The sequence below is a fragment of the Eleutherodactylus coqui genome, chromosome 1, assembly GCF_035609145.1.
Source record: "Eleutherodactylus coqui strain aEleCoq1 chromosome 1, aEleCoq1.hap1, whole genome shotgun sequence".
Classification (NCBI taxonomy): domain Eukaryota; kingdom Metazoa; phylum Chordata; class Amphibia; order Anura; family Eleutherodactylidae; genus Eleutherodactylus; species Eleutherodactylus coqui.
In genome coordinates, this window is record NC_089837.1 from 530,327,287 (window position 1) to 530,340,815 (window position 13,529).

General features: G+C 46.0%; 1 protein-coding gene across 1 annotated transcript; it reads left to right on the top strand.

Annotated features, from left to right (window-relative positions):
- Positions 1 to 1,397: 1,397 nt before the first annotated feature.
- LOC136591000 (oocyte zinc finger protein XlCOF22-like) lies at positions 1,398 to 11,592 on the top strand. Its single transcript, XM_066588465.1, has 7 exons — positions 1,398 to 1,672; positions 2,763 to 2,916; positions 3,026 to 3,193; positions 3,275 to 3,398; positions 3,519 to 3,592; positions 4,308 to 4,359; positions 9,976 to 11,592. The coding sequence occupies exons 1-7, from the start codon at positions 1,455 to 1,457 to the stop codon at positions 11,109 to 11,111; spliced, it is 1,926 nt and encodes a 641-aa protein (XP_066444562.1). The 5' UTR covers positions 1,398 to 1,454; the 3' UTR covers positions 11,112 to 11,592.
- Positions 11,593 to 13,529: the final 1,937 nt, after the last annotated feature.

The following is a 13,529-nucleotide window of genomic DNA, read 5'->3' on the forward strand; positions in this document are numbered from 1 at the left end:
CAGAATAGCAGCAGGTTACAGAGGATAGTGGTGATGGTAGTGGCAGAATAGTGCCAGGTTACAGAGGATAGTGGTGATGGTAGTGGCAGTATAGTGCCAGGTTACAGAGGATAGTGGTGATGGTAGTGGCAGAATAGTGCCGGGTTACAGAGGATAGTGGTGATGGTAGTGGCAGTATAGTGCCAGGTTACAGAGGATAGTGGTGATGGTAGTGGCAGAATAGTGCCGGGTTACAGAGGATAGTGGTGATGGTAGTGGCAGTATAGTGCCAGGTTACAGAGGATAGTGGTGATGGTAGTGGCAGAATAGTGCCAGGTTACAGAGGGTAGTGGTGATGGTATTGGCAGAATAGTGCCAGGGTTCAAAGGATAGTGGTGATGGTAGTGGTAGAATAGTGCCAGGTTACAGAGGATAGCGGTGATGGTAGTGGCAGAATAGTGCCAGGTTACAGAGGATAGTGGTGATGGTAGTGGCAGTATAGTGCCAGGTTACAGAGGATAGTGGTGATGGTAGTAGTAGAATAGTGCCAGGTTACAGAGGATAGTGGTGATGGTAGTGGCAGAATAGTGCCAGGTTACAGAGGATAGTGGTGATGGTAGTGGCAGTATAGTGCCAGGTTACAGAGGATAGTGGTGATGGTAGTAGTAGAATAGTGCCAGGTTACAGAGGATAGTGGTGATGGTAGTGGCAGAATAGTGCCAGGTTACAGAGGATAGTGGTGATGGTAGTGGCAGAATAGTGCCAGGTTACAGAGGATAGTGATGATGGTAGTGGTAGAATAGTGCCAGGTTACAGAGGATAGTGATGATGGTAGTGGCAGAATAGTGCCAGGTTACAGAGGATAGTGGTAATGGTAGTGGCAGAATAGTGTCAGGTTACAGAGGATAGTGGTGATGGTAGTGGCAGTATAGTGCCAGGTTACAGAGGATAGTGGTGATGGTAGTGGTAGAATAGTGCCAGGTTACAGAGGATAGTGGTGATGGTAGTGGCAGTATAGTGCCAGGTTACAGAGGATAGTGATGATGGTAGTGGCAGAATAGTGCCAGGTTACAGAGGATAGTGGTGATGGTAGTGGCAGAATAGTGCCAGGTTACAGAGGATAATGGTGATGGTAGTGGCAGAATAGTGCCAGGTTACAGAGGATAGTGGTGATGGTAGTGGCAGAATAGTGCCAGGTTACAGAGGATAGTGGTGATGGTAGTGGCAGTATAGTATCAGGTTACAGAGGATAGTGGTGATGGTAGTGGCAGTATAGTATCAGGTTACAGAGGGTCACAGGTTTTTCTCTTTTACTGCTTGTGACTTGGAGTGAATGTAATAAACAATGGATGGCTCTCCCCTGTGTGGAAGAATCTCATAAACCTACAGCTGACAACATGCTGCCTTCCTCCTGTCACTGCAGAAAGTCCCTGAGCTGTCGTCTGTCGGAGATCCCTCAGTGGGCTCAGTGTGTAATGTGCTTTCTCAGGCCCTACAGGACATGGTGGCCATGGAATGTTTACATTGAAGACCCCTTATACTACCAGCCAACTCCCTGCAGTGGGCGGAGCACATGTCAGCTCTCCAGCAGTGAAAGGGTTACAGCTGGAGCCTGGCTGCTGGTGAGCAGGGGGCGTCTGGCTGTGTACCCGGCAGCCACTAACCGCTCATCCAGGGGGGCCGTGCACGGCAGGTAAGTGTGTTGTATGTATGTATAATGTCGGTGACACGCGTGCAGATACCGCATTGTGTGGACGGCCCTCCGGAGCCGCGGCTGAGGCGCTCGGCCTGCGCGCAATAATGATCCTTATTTATATAGCGCCGATATATTCAGCAGCGCTAACAAGACAGGAGACAGAAACCAAACCCCGGTTACTGCAGATAATGGGGGGATACAGAAGGTAAAGGGGCTGGAGATGAGCGTGGTATGGCGGGGGAGATGAGCGTGGTATGGCGGGCTGGAGATGTGCGTCATATAGTGGGCTGGAGATGTGTGCATTATGGCAGGGGGAGATGTGCGTGGTATGGCGGGCTGGAGATCGGCACGGTATGGCGGGCTGGAGATGGGCAAGGTATGGCGGGCTGGAGATGGGCAAGGTATGGCGGGCTGGAGATGGGCACGGTATGGCTGGCTGGAAATGTGTGCGTTATGGCGGGTGAGATGTGCATGGTGTGGCGGGCTGGGGATGTGTGCATTATGGCAAGAGGAGATGTGCATGGTATAGAGGGCTGGAGATGGGGCCGATATGGTGGGGCAGATTAGATAGCCCGGGTGGTCTTTGTCATTAATGTACTATGTTTCTGTTAGGCGAGGAGCTGCTCCCCCTGTAGTTGGCATTGCCTTAGAGTTCCCTTGGCAGACCCTGATAGTAGCCGTGCCAGTATCCATAGCCCCAATCTACCAGCGTGATTCTTGGGTAACTTGGTCTTCTCTTTGGAGAAAACTTCTGGTATCGGCTCATGCTTGGGGACCTTCTCCATTCTCAGTCGCACCTGCCAACCTACACGGTGATCGGGGTTCTAGTCCCAGCCATCCCTTCAGGTGATATGCAGTATGTATTCTGTGTAATACTGTATCTACTTTATAGCAGCGGCGACTAATATGACACATGAATGTGATATCTGGTGTGTGTGCATATATGTACTGTACACACACGGAGCAACATCCCCTCCATTATACGATACGAGTCGTCCTATAATAACCAGCCAGGGAGTCCCTGTACTTCATGTAAGATGTTCCTCCTGATGTGATTTTGCACTCAGTCCTCCTTGTCTTCCCTCAGGCTCCTCAGGTACAGGACTCACCGCTATAGTTGTCCTGAGACCACGATGGTCCTTCTCATCAATGACCCTCCGAGGATGGAGAAGGACAGAAGCCACAAGGCTTCCAGGATATTAGAGCTCACCCTGGAGATCATCTCCTTGATAACCGGAGAGGTGAGAGTTTCACATGAGTCCCTCTTATCTCTATTACTACAGCAGGTGATGACTGGAAGGTGAAGGGTTCTTAGATTCCATGTAGTCATCAGTGTCTCTCCATACACAGGATTACACAGTAGTGAAGAAGTCGTCTGGTGAGTGTGTGGCCCCCCGTGTGTCAGATGGGTGGAGCCAGACCCTGAGCCCCATCACCGAGCCTCCACCTCACTCACTGATACATGAGCAGAAGCTCCTAGAACTTACCACCAGGATGACTGAGCTGCTGGCCGGAGAGGTGAGTGCTGCCGGGAATGTGGGGCAATATACAATAACGCCAAGGGAGGGTCTGGGTGATGACGGTATATTGTGTTGTCAGGTTCCTATAAGGTGTCAGGACATCACTGTCTATTTCTCCATGGAGGAGTGGGAGTATGTAGAAGGACACAAGGATCTGTACAAGGACGCCATGATGGAGGACCACCGGCCCCTCACATCACCGGGTAAGAGGAGACCTCCCTGATTATAGAGGAGACATCAGGTATGAGGGTCACCTAGACTCACCCATCATCTGATCATCACATATAGACAATGTATTCAGTCACTGTATATATTTCCTATAGATGGATGCAGTCAGAGAAATCCACCAGAGAGATGGCCCAGTCCTCCATATTCCCAAGACCCACCGGATCATCAGGTAGATGAAGCTGAGATTCCTGCAGATCCTCTATAGATGGATGTAATGAAGCTTTATAGTAAACCTCTCGGCCGCAGTGACGTGTACGCTCTATATGATGATATTGGTGGCTGTGGTAGGTAGCAGCTACAAATGGCTTCTGGTTACATAATAGATTGTGTTCTCCTTCCGGCTGTTCGGACATCCACTGGTAAGTGATATTCAGTGTGGATAAATGTATAGTCCTGCAGTGTAGATGTAACTCACAGACTATCAGCACAATGCCAGTCAGCTGCTTCTAAGGCTGACAGAATCCTGTCGTGTATTGGAGGAGTCATTGACTCCCCAGTTATGGCCATAATCTTACTGCTGTACAGATCATTAGTGCCGCCTCATCTAGAATATACAGTTCTGGGTTCCAGAGTCGTCTAAGGGCGGACATGATTATACTATAATACTAGAAGTCCGGTGAGCGGCTTTTCTCAGTAAAGTCACCACAGAAGACAAGAGCGACCGCTGCCTGGCCAGAGGAGGGAAGGTTCCATCTGCAGTGGTGATAAAAGGCTTCTTTACTGTAAATAACAGAAACATTTTGGTGACGTGTAAAACACTTGGATGACTGCTAATCCCGTCTGATTGAGGAGATTCTGATTGGTTCTTGGGTTCTGGGGTTTCTGACCTTCTCCTGGATAGAAGATGATGTCTTTCTTATGTCTTTAATGTGATATCTTTACAGGAAGGTTGTGGTAGAACATCGAGTGGACTCAGAGCGCCCCCATTAGTGACTGGTAAGAGCCTTTCATAAATCTTGTGTATTACAGACTGAGTTTCCTTAGAACGCTCTACCTGCTCTTCAATGGCGGAGGTGTATACAGCATAGATACCTGCTGGTCTTCTCTGATCTCCAATGGTGGAGATGTATATGCTGTAGCTACCTGCTGGTTTTCTCTGTTCTCCCAATGGCGGAGATGTATATGGCATAGATACAGGCTGGTCTTCTCTGATCTGCAATGGCGGAGATATATACTGCTTAGATACCTGCTGGTCTTCTCTGATCTCCAATGGTAGAGATCTATACTGCTTAGATACTTGCTGGTCTTCTCAGATCTCCAATGGTAGAGATGTATATGGCATAGATACCTGCTGGTCTTCTCTCATTTCCAATGGAGGAGATGTATACGCTGTACATACCTGCTGGTCTTCTCTGATCTCAAGTGGAGGAGATGTATATGGCGTAGATACCTGCTGGTCTTCTCTGATCTCCAATGGTGGAGATGTATACGGTGTAGCTACCTGCTGGTCTTCTCTGTTCTCCCAATGGCGGAGATGTATATGGCGTAGATACAGGCTGGTCTTCTCTGATCTGCAATGGCGGAGATGTATACTGCTTAGATACCTGCTGGTCTTCTCTGATCTGCAATGGCGGAGATGTATATGCTGTAGATACCTGCTGGTCTTTTCTGATCTCCAATGGTAGAAAAATATATGGCGTAGATACCTGCTGGTCTTCTCTCATCTCCAATGGAGGAGATGTATACGCTGTAGATACCTGCTGGTCTTCTCTGATCTCAAGTGGAGGAGATGTATTTGGCGTAGATACCTGCTGGTCTTTTCTGATCTCCAATGGTAGAGAAGTATATGGCGTAGATACCTGCTGGTCTTCTCTCATCTCTAATGGAGGAGATGTATACAGCGTAGATACCTGCTGGTCTTCTCTGATCTGCAATGGCGGAGATGTATATGCTGTAGATACCTGCTGGTCTTCTCTGATCTCCAATGGTGGAGATGTATATGGCGTAGATACCTGCTGGTCTTCTCTGATCTCCAATGGTGGAGATGTATATGGCGTAGATACCTGCTGGTCTTCTCTGCTCTCCAATGGTGGAGATGTATATGGCGTAGATACCTGCTGGTGTTCTCTGATCTCCAATGGTGGAGATGTATACGCTGTAGATACCAGCTGGTCTTCTCTGATCTCCAGTGGTGGAGATGTATACGGCGTAGATACCTGCTAGTCTTCTCTGATCTCCTCGTTCAGGGAGTTGGATCAGGTGGTCTCCACATGTTGTACTATAAGGCTGGAGGAATGGTATTTAATCTCTTCTCCATTTCAGGGCTCCTTCACATGGGCGCTGCAATTTTTGACCACCCTAATTGCAGCTGAAAAATCGCATGAACAAAAGGTAGCCGCAACCAAGTCATGGCTGCATCTCGTTTTAACGCCCATTCAGACGGACTGCTACGGTGTATATACACTGTAGCCCGGAATACCATCAGCCGGGGGAAGAGAGTTCAGCTCTGCTAAATTCCCTTTGCCAGCAAGTGGGAAGGGGGGTGGCAGCTTAGCAGAGCTAGTCCCTCCCTTTCCAGCCTATGCGATCTGCTGGCAAGGGGAGGGACTTTGGCAACGTGAGCCGTTGCTAAACTTCCTCCCCCTTCCCTTTTCTAATGGTACTCATAGGCTCCCATAGGAAGCCTATGAAATTTATGATTACAAGGTCAGCAAAACATTTATAATTTTATGGTGGAACTTTCATCTTAGGCATGTAGTAAAACTCGAAGAGCACACTGTCCACAATTTTTTTTATAATAAAATATTACATTCCTAATGTAAGGTCCGCTATTCATGTCTGCCTCCCTCCTGTGGTTCCAGGCAGCCGCAGGCATCACTCTGCTCTTCCTGTGTGTACGGCTCCTATATGCCAGTTTTCATCCAGAGGGTTAACCAGTTCTCTGGCTCTCCACTCACCTGTGGGGTTAATAGGCATTACTCCTCTATTTAAGCTGGGTTGTGGAACTTCTTCTTTGCCTGAGAATTGATGTGTGTTAGGTTCTGACACTCACCTTTCCCAGGTCGCCTACTTCTGTGTGCTCCATCTGATCTGTGTCTTGTAGGTCTCCTTTAGCCTTCCTCTGTAGGCTTCTTGTATATCTTTCCGTGTGTTTGTTTGTTTTTCTGTCGGTCCCCATTTCTGTTTTATGGTATGCCCCTGTCCTTCCCTGCATCTGTGTGCTCCTCTGTCTGCTGCCAGTCCCTGCGTTTAGTACCCCATCAGGGATAGTCAGACCCGAGGTTACAGTGTGGGTGCTGCCCTTATTGGGGCGACTGCCTTGCTTGTAGGTAGGGGTCTTCCCATCCCCTTTGTAGCCAAGGGTCAGACTCTCATTATCTGGTAGCAGTCCTTCTTACTGTAGGAGTCAGCTGCCAGCCACACCAGGATAGGTCTAGGCCAGGCTGGCTGGTTGGTCCATTGGGTCCACACTCCTAATCTATAACACCTAATTTCATTGTCACGTGATGTGAACTTGGCTCCATTTAAATGGCAACTGTTTAAACACGGTATAATAGACCAATCACCCATTCTAGATGGCCGACACCTCTGGGTTCTGTAAGAAATAAAGACTATGTAAACATAGATTTACAGCAGAAGATGGCAGGGTCCATCAGGTTAATTACGTTTTATTCTTCTCTTAGGACAGATCTCTGCTTATGCCAGGCCGATTGGATAAATTTATTTTTATTTGCCAACCACATCTGCTAGAAGTTTGTTCCCAGCCTCTACTACTCCTTCAGTAAAAACATATTTCCTGACATTGCTTCTGATTTTTCCCTCAACTAATCTGAGATTTTCCCCCTTGTTTCAGTATTTATGAGAACAATCGTAGCTTCCTAATAAAAACACTTCACTCCTTATGTATAGTTGTAACATAAATAGCGGTTTCCAATATCTCTCCACTTCCTCCTCTTACATATATAAAGGTTTCCGTCACCCCCCCCCCCCCCATCCTGTAACATATATAAAGGTTTCCAGGATGTCCTCCTCTCCCTTCTCTCTTCCTGTAACATATATAAAGGTTTCCATCATGTCCTTCTCTCCTCCTGTAACATATATAAAGGTTTCCATCATGTCCTCCTCTCCCTTCTCTCCTCCTGTAACATATATAAAGGTTTCCATCATGTCCCCCTCTCCCTTCTCTCCTCCTGTAACATATATAAAGGCCTCCATCATGTCCCCCCCTTCTCTTCTCTCCTCCTGTAACATATATAAAGGTTTCCATCATGTCCTCCTCTCCCTTCTCTCCTCCTGTAACACATATAAAGGTTTCCATCATGTCCTCCTCTCCCTTCTCTCCTCCTGTAACATATATAAAGGTTTCCATCTTGTCCCCCTCTCCCTTCTCGCCTCCTGTAACATGTATAAAGGTTTCCATCATGTCCTTCTCTCCTCCTGTAACATATATAAAGGTTTCCATCTTGTCCCCCTCTACCTCTTCTCCTGTAACATATAGGCTTCCATCATGTGCTCCTCTCCGTCTGTAACATAAGGGTTTCCATCATATCTCTCCTCTCCCTTCTCTCCTCCTGTAACATATATAAAGGCCTCCATCATGTCCCCCCTTCTCCCCTCTCCTCCTGTAACATATATAAAGGTTTCCTTCATGTCCCCCTCTCCTTTCTCTCCTCCTGTATTATATAAAGGTTTCCATCATGTCCTCCTTTCCTTTCTCTCCTCCTGTATTATATAAAGGTTATCATCATGTCCTCCTCTCCCTTCTCTCCTCCTATAACATATATAAAGGTTTCCATCATGTCCCCCTCTCCCTTCTCTCCTACAGTAACATGTATAAAGGATTCCATCATGTCCTCCTCTCCCTTCTCTCCTCCTATAACATATATAAAGGTTTCCATCATGTCCTCCTCTCCCTTCTCTCCTCCTGTAACATATATAAAGGTTTCCATCATGTCCTCCTCTCCCTTCTCTCTTCTCTCTCTTCCTGTAACATATATAAAGGTTTCCATCATGTCCTCCTCTCCCTTCTCTTCCTGTAACATATATAAAGGTTTCTATCATGTCCTCCTCTCCCTTCTGTCCTCCTGTAACATATATAAAGGTTTCCATCATGTCCTCCTCTCCCTTCTCTTCCTGTAACATATATAAAGGTTTCCATCATATCCTCCTCTCCCTTCTCTTCCTGTAACATATATAAAGGTTTCCATCATGTCCTCCTCTCCCTTCTGTCCTCCAGTTCACACAGATTATGTTTTTTAAGTCTTTCGTGATAAGTTTTGTTTTTGAGACCTTCCACCATTTTTTGTAGCCCCTCTGTTGACTTGTTCTATGTTATGAATGTCCTTTTGTAGATGAAGTTCAAATCATAACTGGCACATTTGTGGTGACCTGGAGGTTGTGGCACTCCTGTTGGGTCTTCAGTTGGGCTACACAAAACACTTGTGCTTTATGTGCCTATGGAACAGTCGTGATAACAACAATCATTACAGAGTGACGCAGCCATCCAGGGTTTAGCACACTGTTGGAAGATACAATGTGCTGCATGCATCGCTGGTTGATCCAATGAAAGTGTACCTGCTGGTTTCTGCAGCGGTCAACAACATTTGGAAGCGCAAAAGCCTAGAGCACTTTTGAACAGTGTATGTTGTAGCACAGCGGGGGTTAAAGAGCACTCCAAACCGTCACTTTTCTTCTTGTTTGGTTTATTTATACAGTCTTTCACAGAAACACAAATAACTGGGTCTCCAGATAAATGGTAAATGATAGCAATAACAAAAAGTCTCTGTTCAGGTTTAACCCTCCTCAGTCCGGAGGTTACACAGGTAACTCCTCAGCTGAGGAGACCATACAAGTCCATAGAGGTGCACAGACCTGTGGATGTCCAGAGCGCAGCTGGTCCTTATGCCTTCAATCTCTCAGGCTCTAGTCCAAGGGCAGGCGTATCCCCTCCAGGGGTCCTGCTGCCACCTGGTAGCACCTCGTCCACAGCGCCTCTCTCTCTGCTCACACTTTCAAGTCACAGAGTAACTGCAGCCTGTATCTCCCAGGCGCACACACCTCCTTCTACCTTCCACCTGTCTCCTTAAATGGCATGCTGGACAGGTGGTAAGATCTGGCCTGGTGTGAAAGAGGACTGGACTACCTCACAGAGGCTAATAACCTCTGTGACACATACCTTCCACTCCAGACCATTCCTCTTACCCTGTTACAATGTGTATTGGGTAAAGACTCAAGTGAACTTTTTATTTACACATTTGTTACAGTGAACAAGTTTTTGTAATCTCTCACCATTTTGTAGCACAATATCGGCATGTCCAGCGGCTGGATAACAAACATAAAATCAGTTTCCCGTGTCTGTGTGATTAGCCAAATCCTAAACCTTGGTTTAGTATAAGACACATGAAATAGCCCAAACAGCATTTTTTTTCTGTGATCCAGTGTATTGGTTGATTATATGTTACTGACACTACTGGTTACATACCAAATCAAAGTAAACAGACAGCTACTTGTGATGTGGTGACGGTATTCGGGGCAGGTCTCACTGATTAAATGGATGTTTCATATAGAACTTATAAAGTATCAGTCACTTTCAATGTTTTTTTCTTTCTCCAGGTGAAGACAGAAGGAGCTCCCAGGAACATCTCCTGTTATCTCCATACTATGATGTAGAAGATAGTCAATCACAGATCAACACAATAACAACAGGACGTAGACTGGAGAAAACGGTCACATGTTCTGAACGGGGGAAACCTTCAGATGAAAAAGCTAATCTATTCAGCCCACAAAAAATTCACAAAAGCAAAAGACAATTTTCGTCTTCACAATGTGAAAAACGTTTTGTTAGCAATTCAAAGCTTGAGGGGCAGCAGGTAATTCACACAGAGAAGCCATTTTCATGCGTAGAATGTGGGAAGGCTTTTACCCAGAAATCAGCTCTCGGGAGACATCAAAGAATGCACAGAGGAGAGAAGCCATTCTCATGTCCTGAATGTGAGAAATGTTTTACCCAGAAATCAAATCTAATAGAACATCAGAGAATTCACACAGGAGAGAAACCATTTTCATGTCCTGAATGTGAGAAATGTTTTACCCAGAAATCACGTCTTATGGAACATCAGAGAATTCACACAGGGGAGAAGCCATATTCATGTTCTGACTGTGGGAAATGTTTTACCCAAAAATCCCATCTTGTCGAACATCAGAAAATTCACACAGGAGAGAAGCCATTTTCATGTACTGAATGTGGGAAATGTTTTACATCCAAACATTACTTCAAGATACATCAGCGAATTCACACAGGAGAGAAACCATATACATGCCTAGAATGTGGGAAATGTTTTACATTTAAACAGCATTTTGAGACGCATCAAAGAATTCACACAGGGGAGAATCCATTTTCATGCCTAGAATGTGGGAAATGTTTCACATCTAAACAGTACTTTAAGACACATCAGAGAATTCACACAGGAGAGAAGACGTATTCATGTCTAGAATGTGGGAAATGTTTTACATTTAAACAGCATTTTAACACGCATCAGAGAACTCACACAGGGGAGAAACCATTTTCATGTCCAGAATGTGGGAAATGTTTTGCCCAGAAATCACATCTTGCTTTACATCAGAGAATTCACACAGGAGAGAAGCCATTTTCATGTTCTGAATGCGGGAAATGTTTTACCCAGAAATCAAATCTTGTGGAACATTTAAAAATTCACACAGGAGAGAAGCCATTTTCATGTCTGGAATAAGGGAAATGTTCCACATCTAAATAGTATTTCTAAACACATCAAAACTCACAATGTGGAAAGATTTTTTTTTTTTGTCTAAACCAAATCTTGAGAGATATCAAAGAAGCCACACTTGGGAGAAGCCATTTTCATGCTTGGAACGTGGGAAATATTTTATCCAGAAATAAAATTTTTTGATGAATCTAAGATTACATACAGGGGAGAAACCGTAATCATGTTCATATGGTAAATGCCAGATGAAAAATAGTGCACCCTTGCAGAATAATGCTTCTTTGGTCATCATATTCTTTTAAAAACTTTAATAAAAAACAAAATCAAAATCACACCAATGGAAACCACAGTTTGCTCCACAATAGCGTGTTACTCCAAAGACAGAAAAATGACACAGTTAGGGCTCCTTCAGACTGGCTAGAAAATTGGCTGATTTTCTTGCGATGCGACAATGAGTGAAAACACATGATTATGAAACCAATGAATTTCAATGATTTTATTCTCATTTGTGATGTTTTGACTCCAGTGATGCTGTGTGGAAAACAAATCACAGCAGCTCCTTTCTTTTTGCAATATCCCCCGTTGCTGCCAATGGGGCCAGAGGCAGCAGCACTGTCCCCATTAAAAGCAATGAGAGAAGATCACGATCCCCTGCTGCGTCTGTTACAGCCGCGATAGAGGATGCCTTCAGGCCCGCACCTTGTTCTCAATGGGGCCGGCGGCTCGCATCCAGGGGCTTCACATGCAGTGCGAGGGCAATATTGGGCCGCGAATCATGGCGCGATATCACTTTTGCGAGTGTGCAGGAGCCCTTATGGCAACAAACTAATTTTATTTTATTTAACATTGTTTTAGTCCAACTATAAACTCTGTACATTTGGTATCACTGTAATTGTACCAACCCACAAAAGAAAATTAACATACCATTTTTACTGCCTCATTTAGAAATTCGAAATTCCCACTGAGAAATTTGTACGTTTTTTTTAAGATCACTATCTCAGGGCCTTTGCTGCGGGCTCGTGGGCCTAAATGTAAAAGTCCAGCTTGGGTCCTGTGCATTAAAGGGGTTGTCCCGCGCCGAAACAGGTTTTTTTTTTTTCAACCCCCCTCCCCCCGTTCGCCGCGAGACAACCCCGATGCAGGGGTTAAAAAAGAACACCGGAGAGCGCTTACCTGAATCCCCGCGCTCCGGTGACTTCTTACTTACCTGATGAAGATGGCCACGGGGATCTTCTCACTCGGTGGACCGCAGGGCTTCTGTGCGGTCCATTGCCGATTCCAGCCTCCTGATTGGCTGGAATCGGCACGTGGTGGGGCGGAGCTACACGAGTCGGCATCCAGCACGAGCAGCCCCATTGAAAAAGAAGAAGACCGGGACTGCGCAAGCGCGGCTAATTTGGCCATTAGACGGCGAAAATTAGTCGGCTCCATGGAAACGAGGACGCTAGCAACGGAGCAGGTAAGTGAAAAACTTTTGATAACTTCTGTATGGCTCATAATTAATGCACGATGTACATTACAAAGTGCATTAATATGGCCATACAGAAGTGTATAACCCCACTTGCTGCCGCGGGACAACCCCTTTAACACATACGGAAATTTGCAGTAGAATAGCCACAGATTTATGCAGCAGATTCCATGATGGAATCACGATGTGAACAGATCTTTGTACAGCCCCGGTTCCCAAAAAATTGGGCCACTGTGTAAATTGTAAATCAAAGTTAAGAGAAACAGAATGTAATGGTTGTGAAATCTCATCTAATAATACTTTTATTCACAGCAGAACATGGAACACATCAGAGGGGGAAGGGAGACACTTCTTCATTTCATAAAAAAAATTAACTAATTTCAAAACTGCTGGCAGGAACGCATCTCACAACAGTTGGGGCAGGACCGTGTCTACCATTGTGTGGCATCCCCTCTTCTAGGAAGTGAGGAGACCAATTGCTGGAGTTCTGGGAGAGGAATGTTGTCCCATTCTTGTCTGATGAAGGATCTCGCTGCTCAGCAGTTCTGGCTCGTCTTTGCCGGATTTTTTTGCTTCAGACTGTGCCAAATGTTTTCCTCTAGACTGCAGGTGGCCGGTTCACCCCGGACTCTTCTGTGAAGCCATGCTGTTGTGATGGATGCAGTATATGGTGGAAGGTCCGGACTGCAGGCGGCTGGTTCACCCCGGACTCTTCTCCTGTGAAGCCATGCAGTTGTGATGGATGTAGTATATGGTGGAGGGTCTGGACTGCAGGCGTCCGGTTCACCCCGGACACTTCTCCTGTGAAGCTGTTGTGATGGATGTAGTATATGGTGGAAGGTCTGGACTGCAGGCGGTCGGTTCACCCCGGACTCTTCTGTGAAGCCATGCAGTTGTGATGGATGTAGTATATGGTGGAGGGTCTGGACTGCAGGCGGCCGGTTCACCCCAGACGCTTC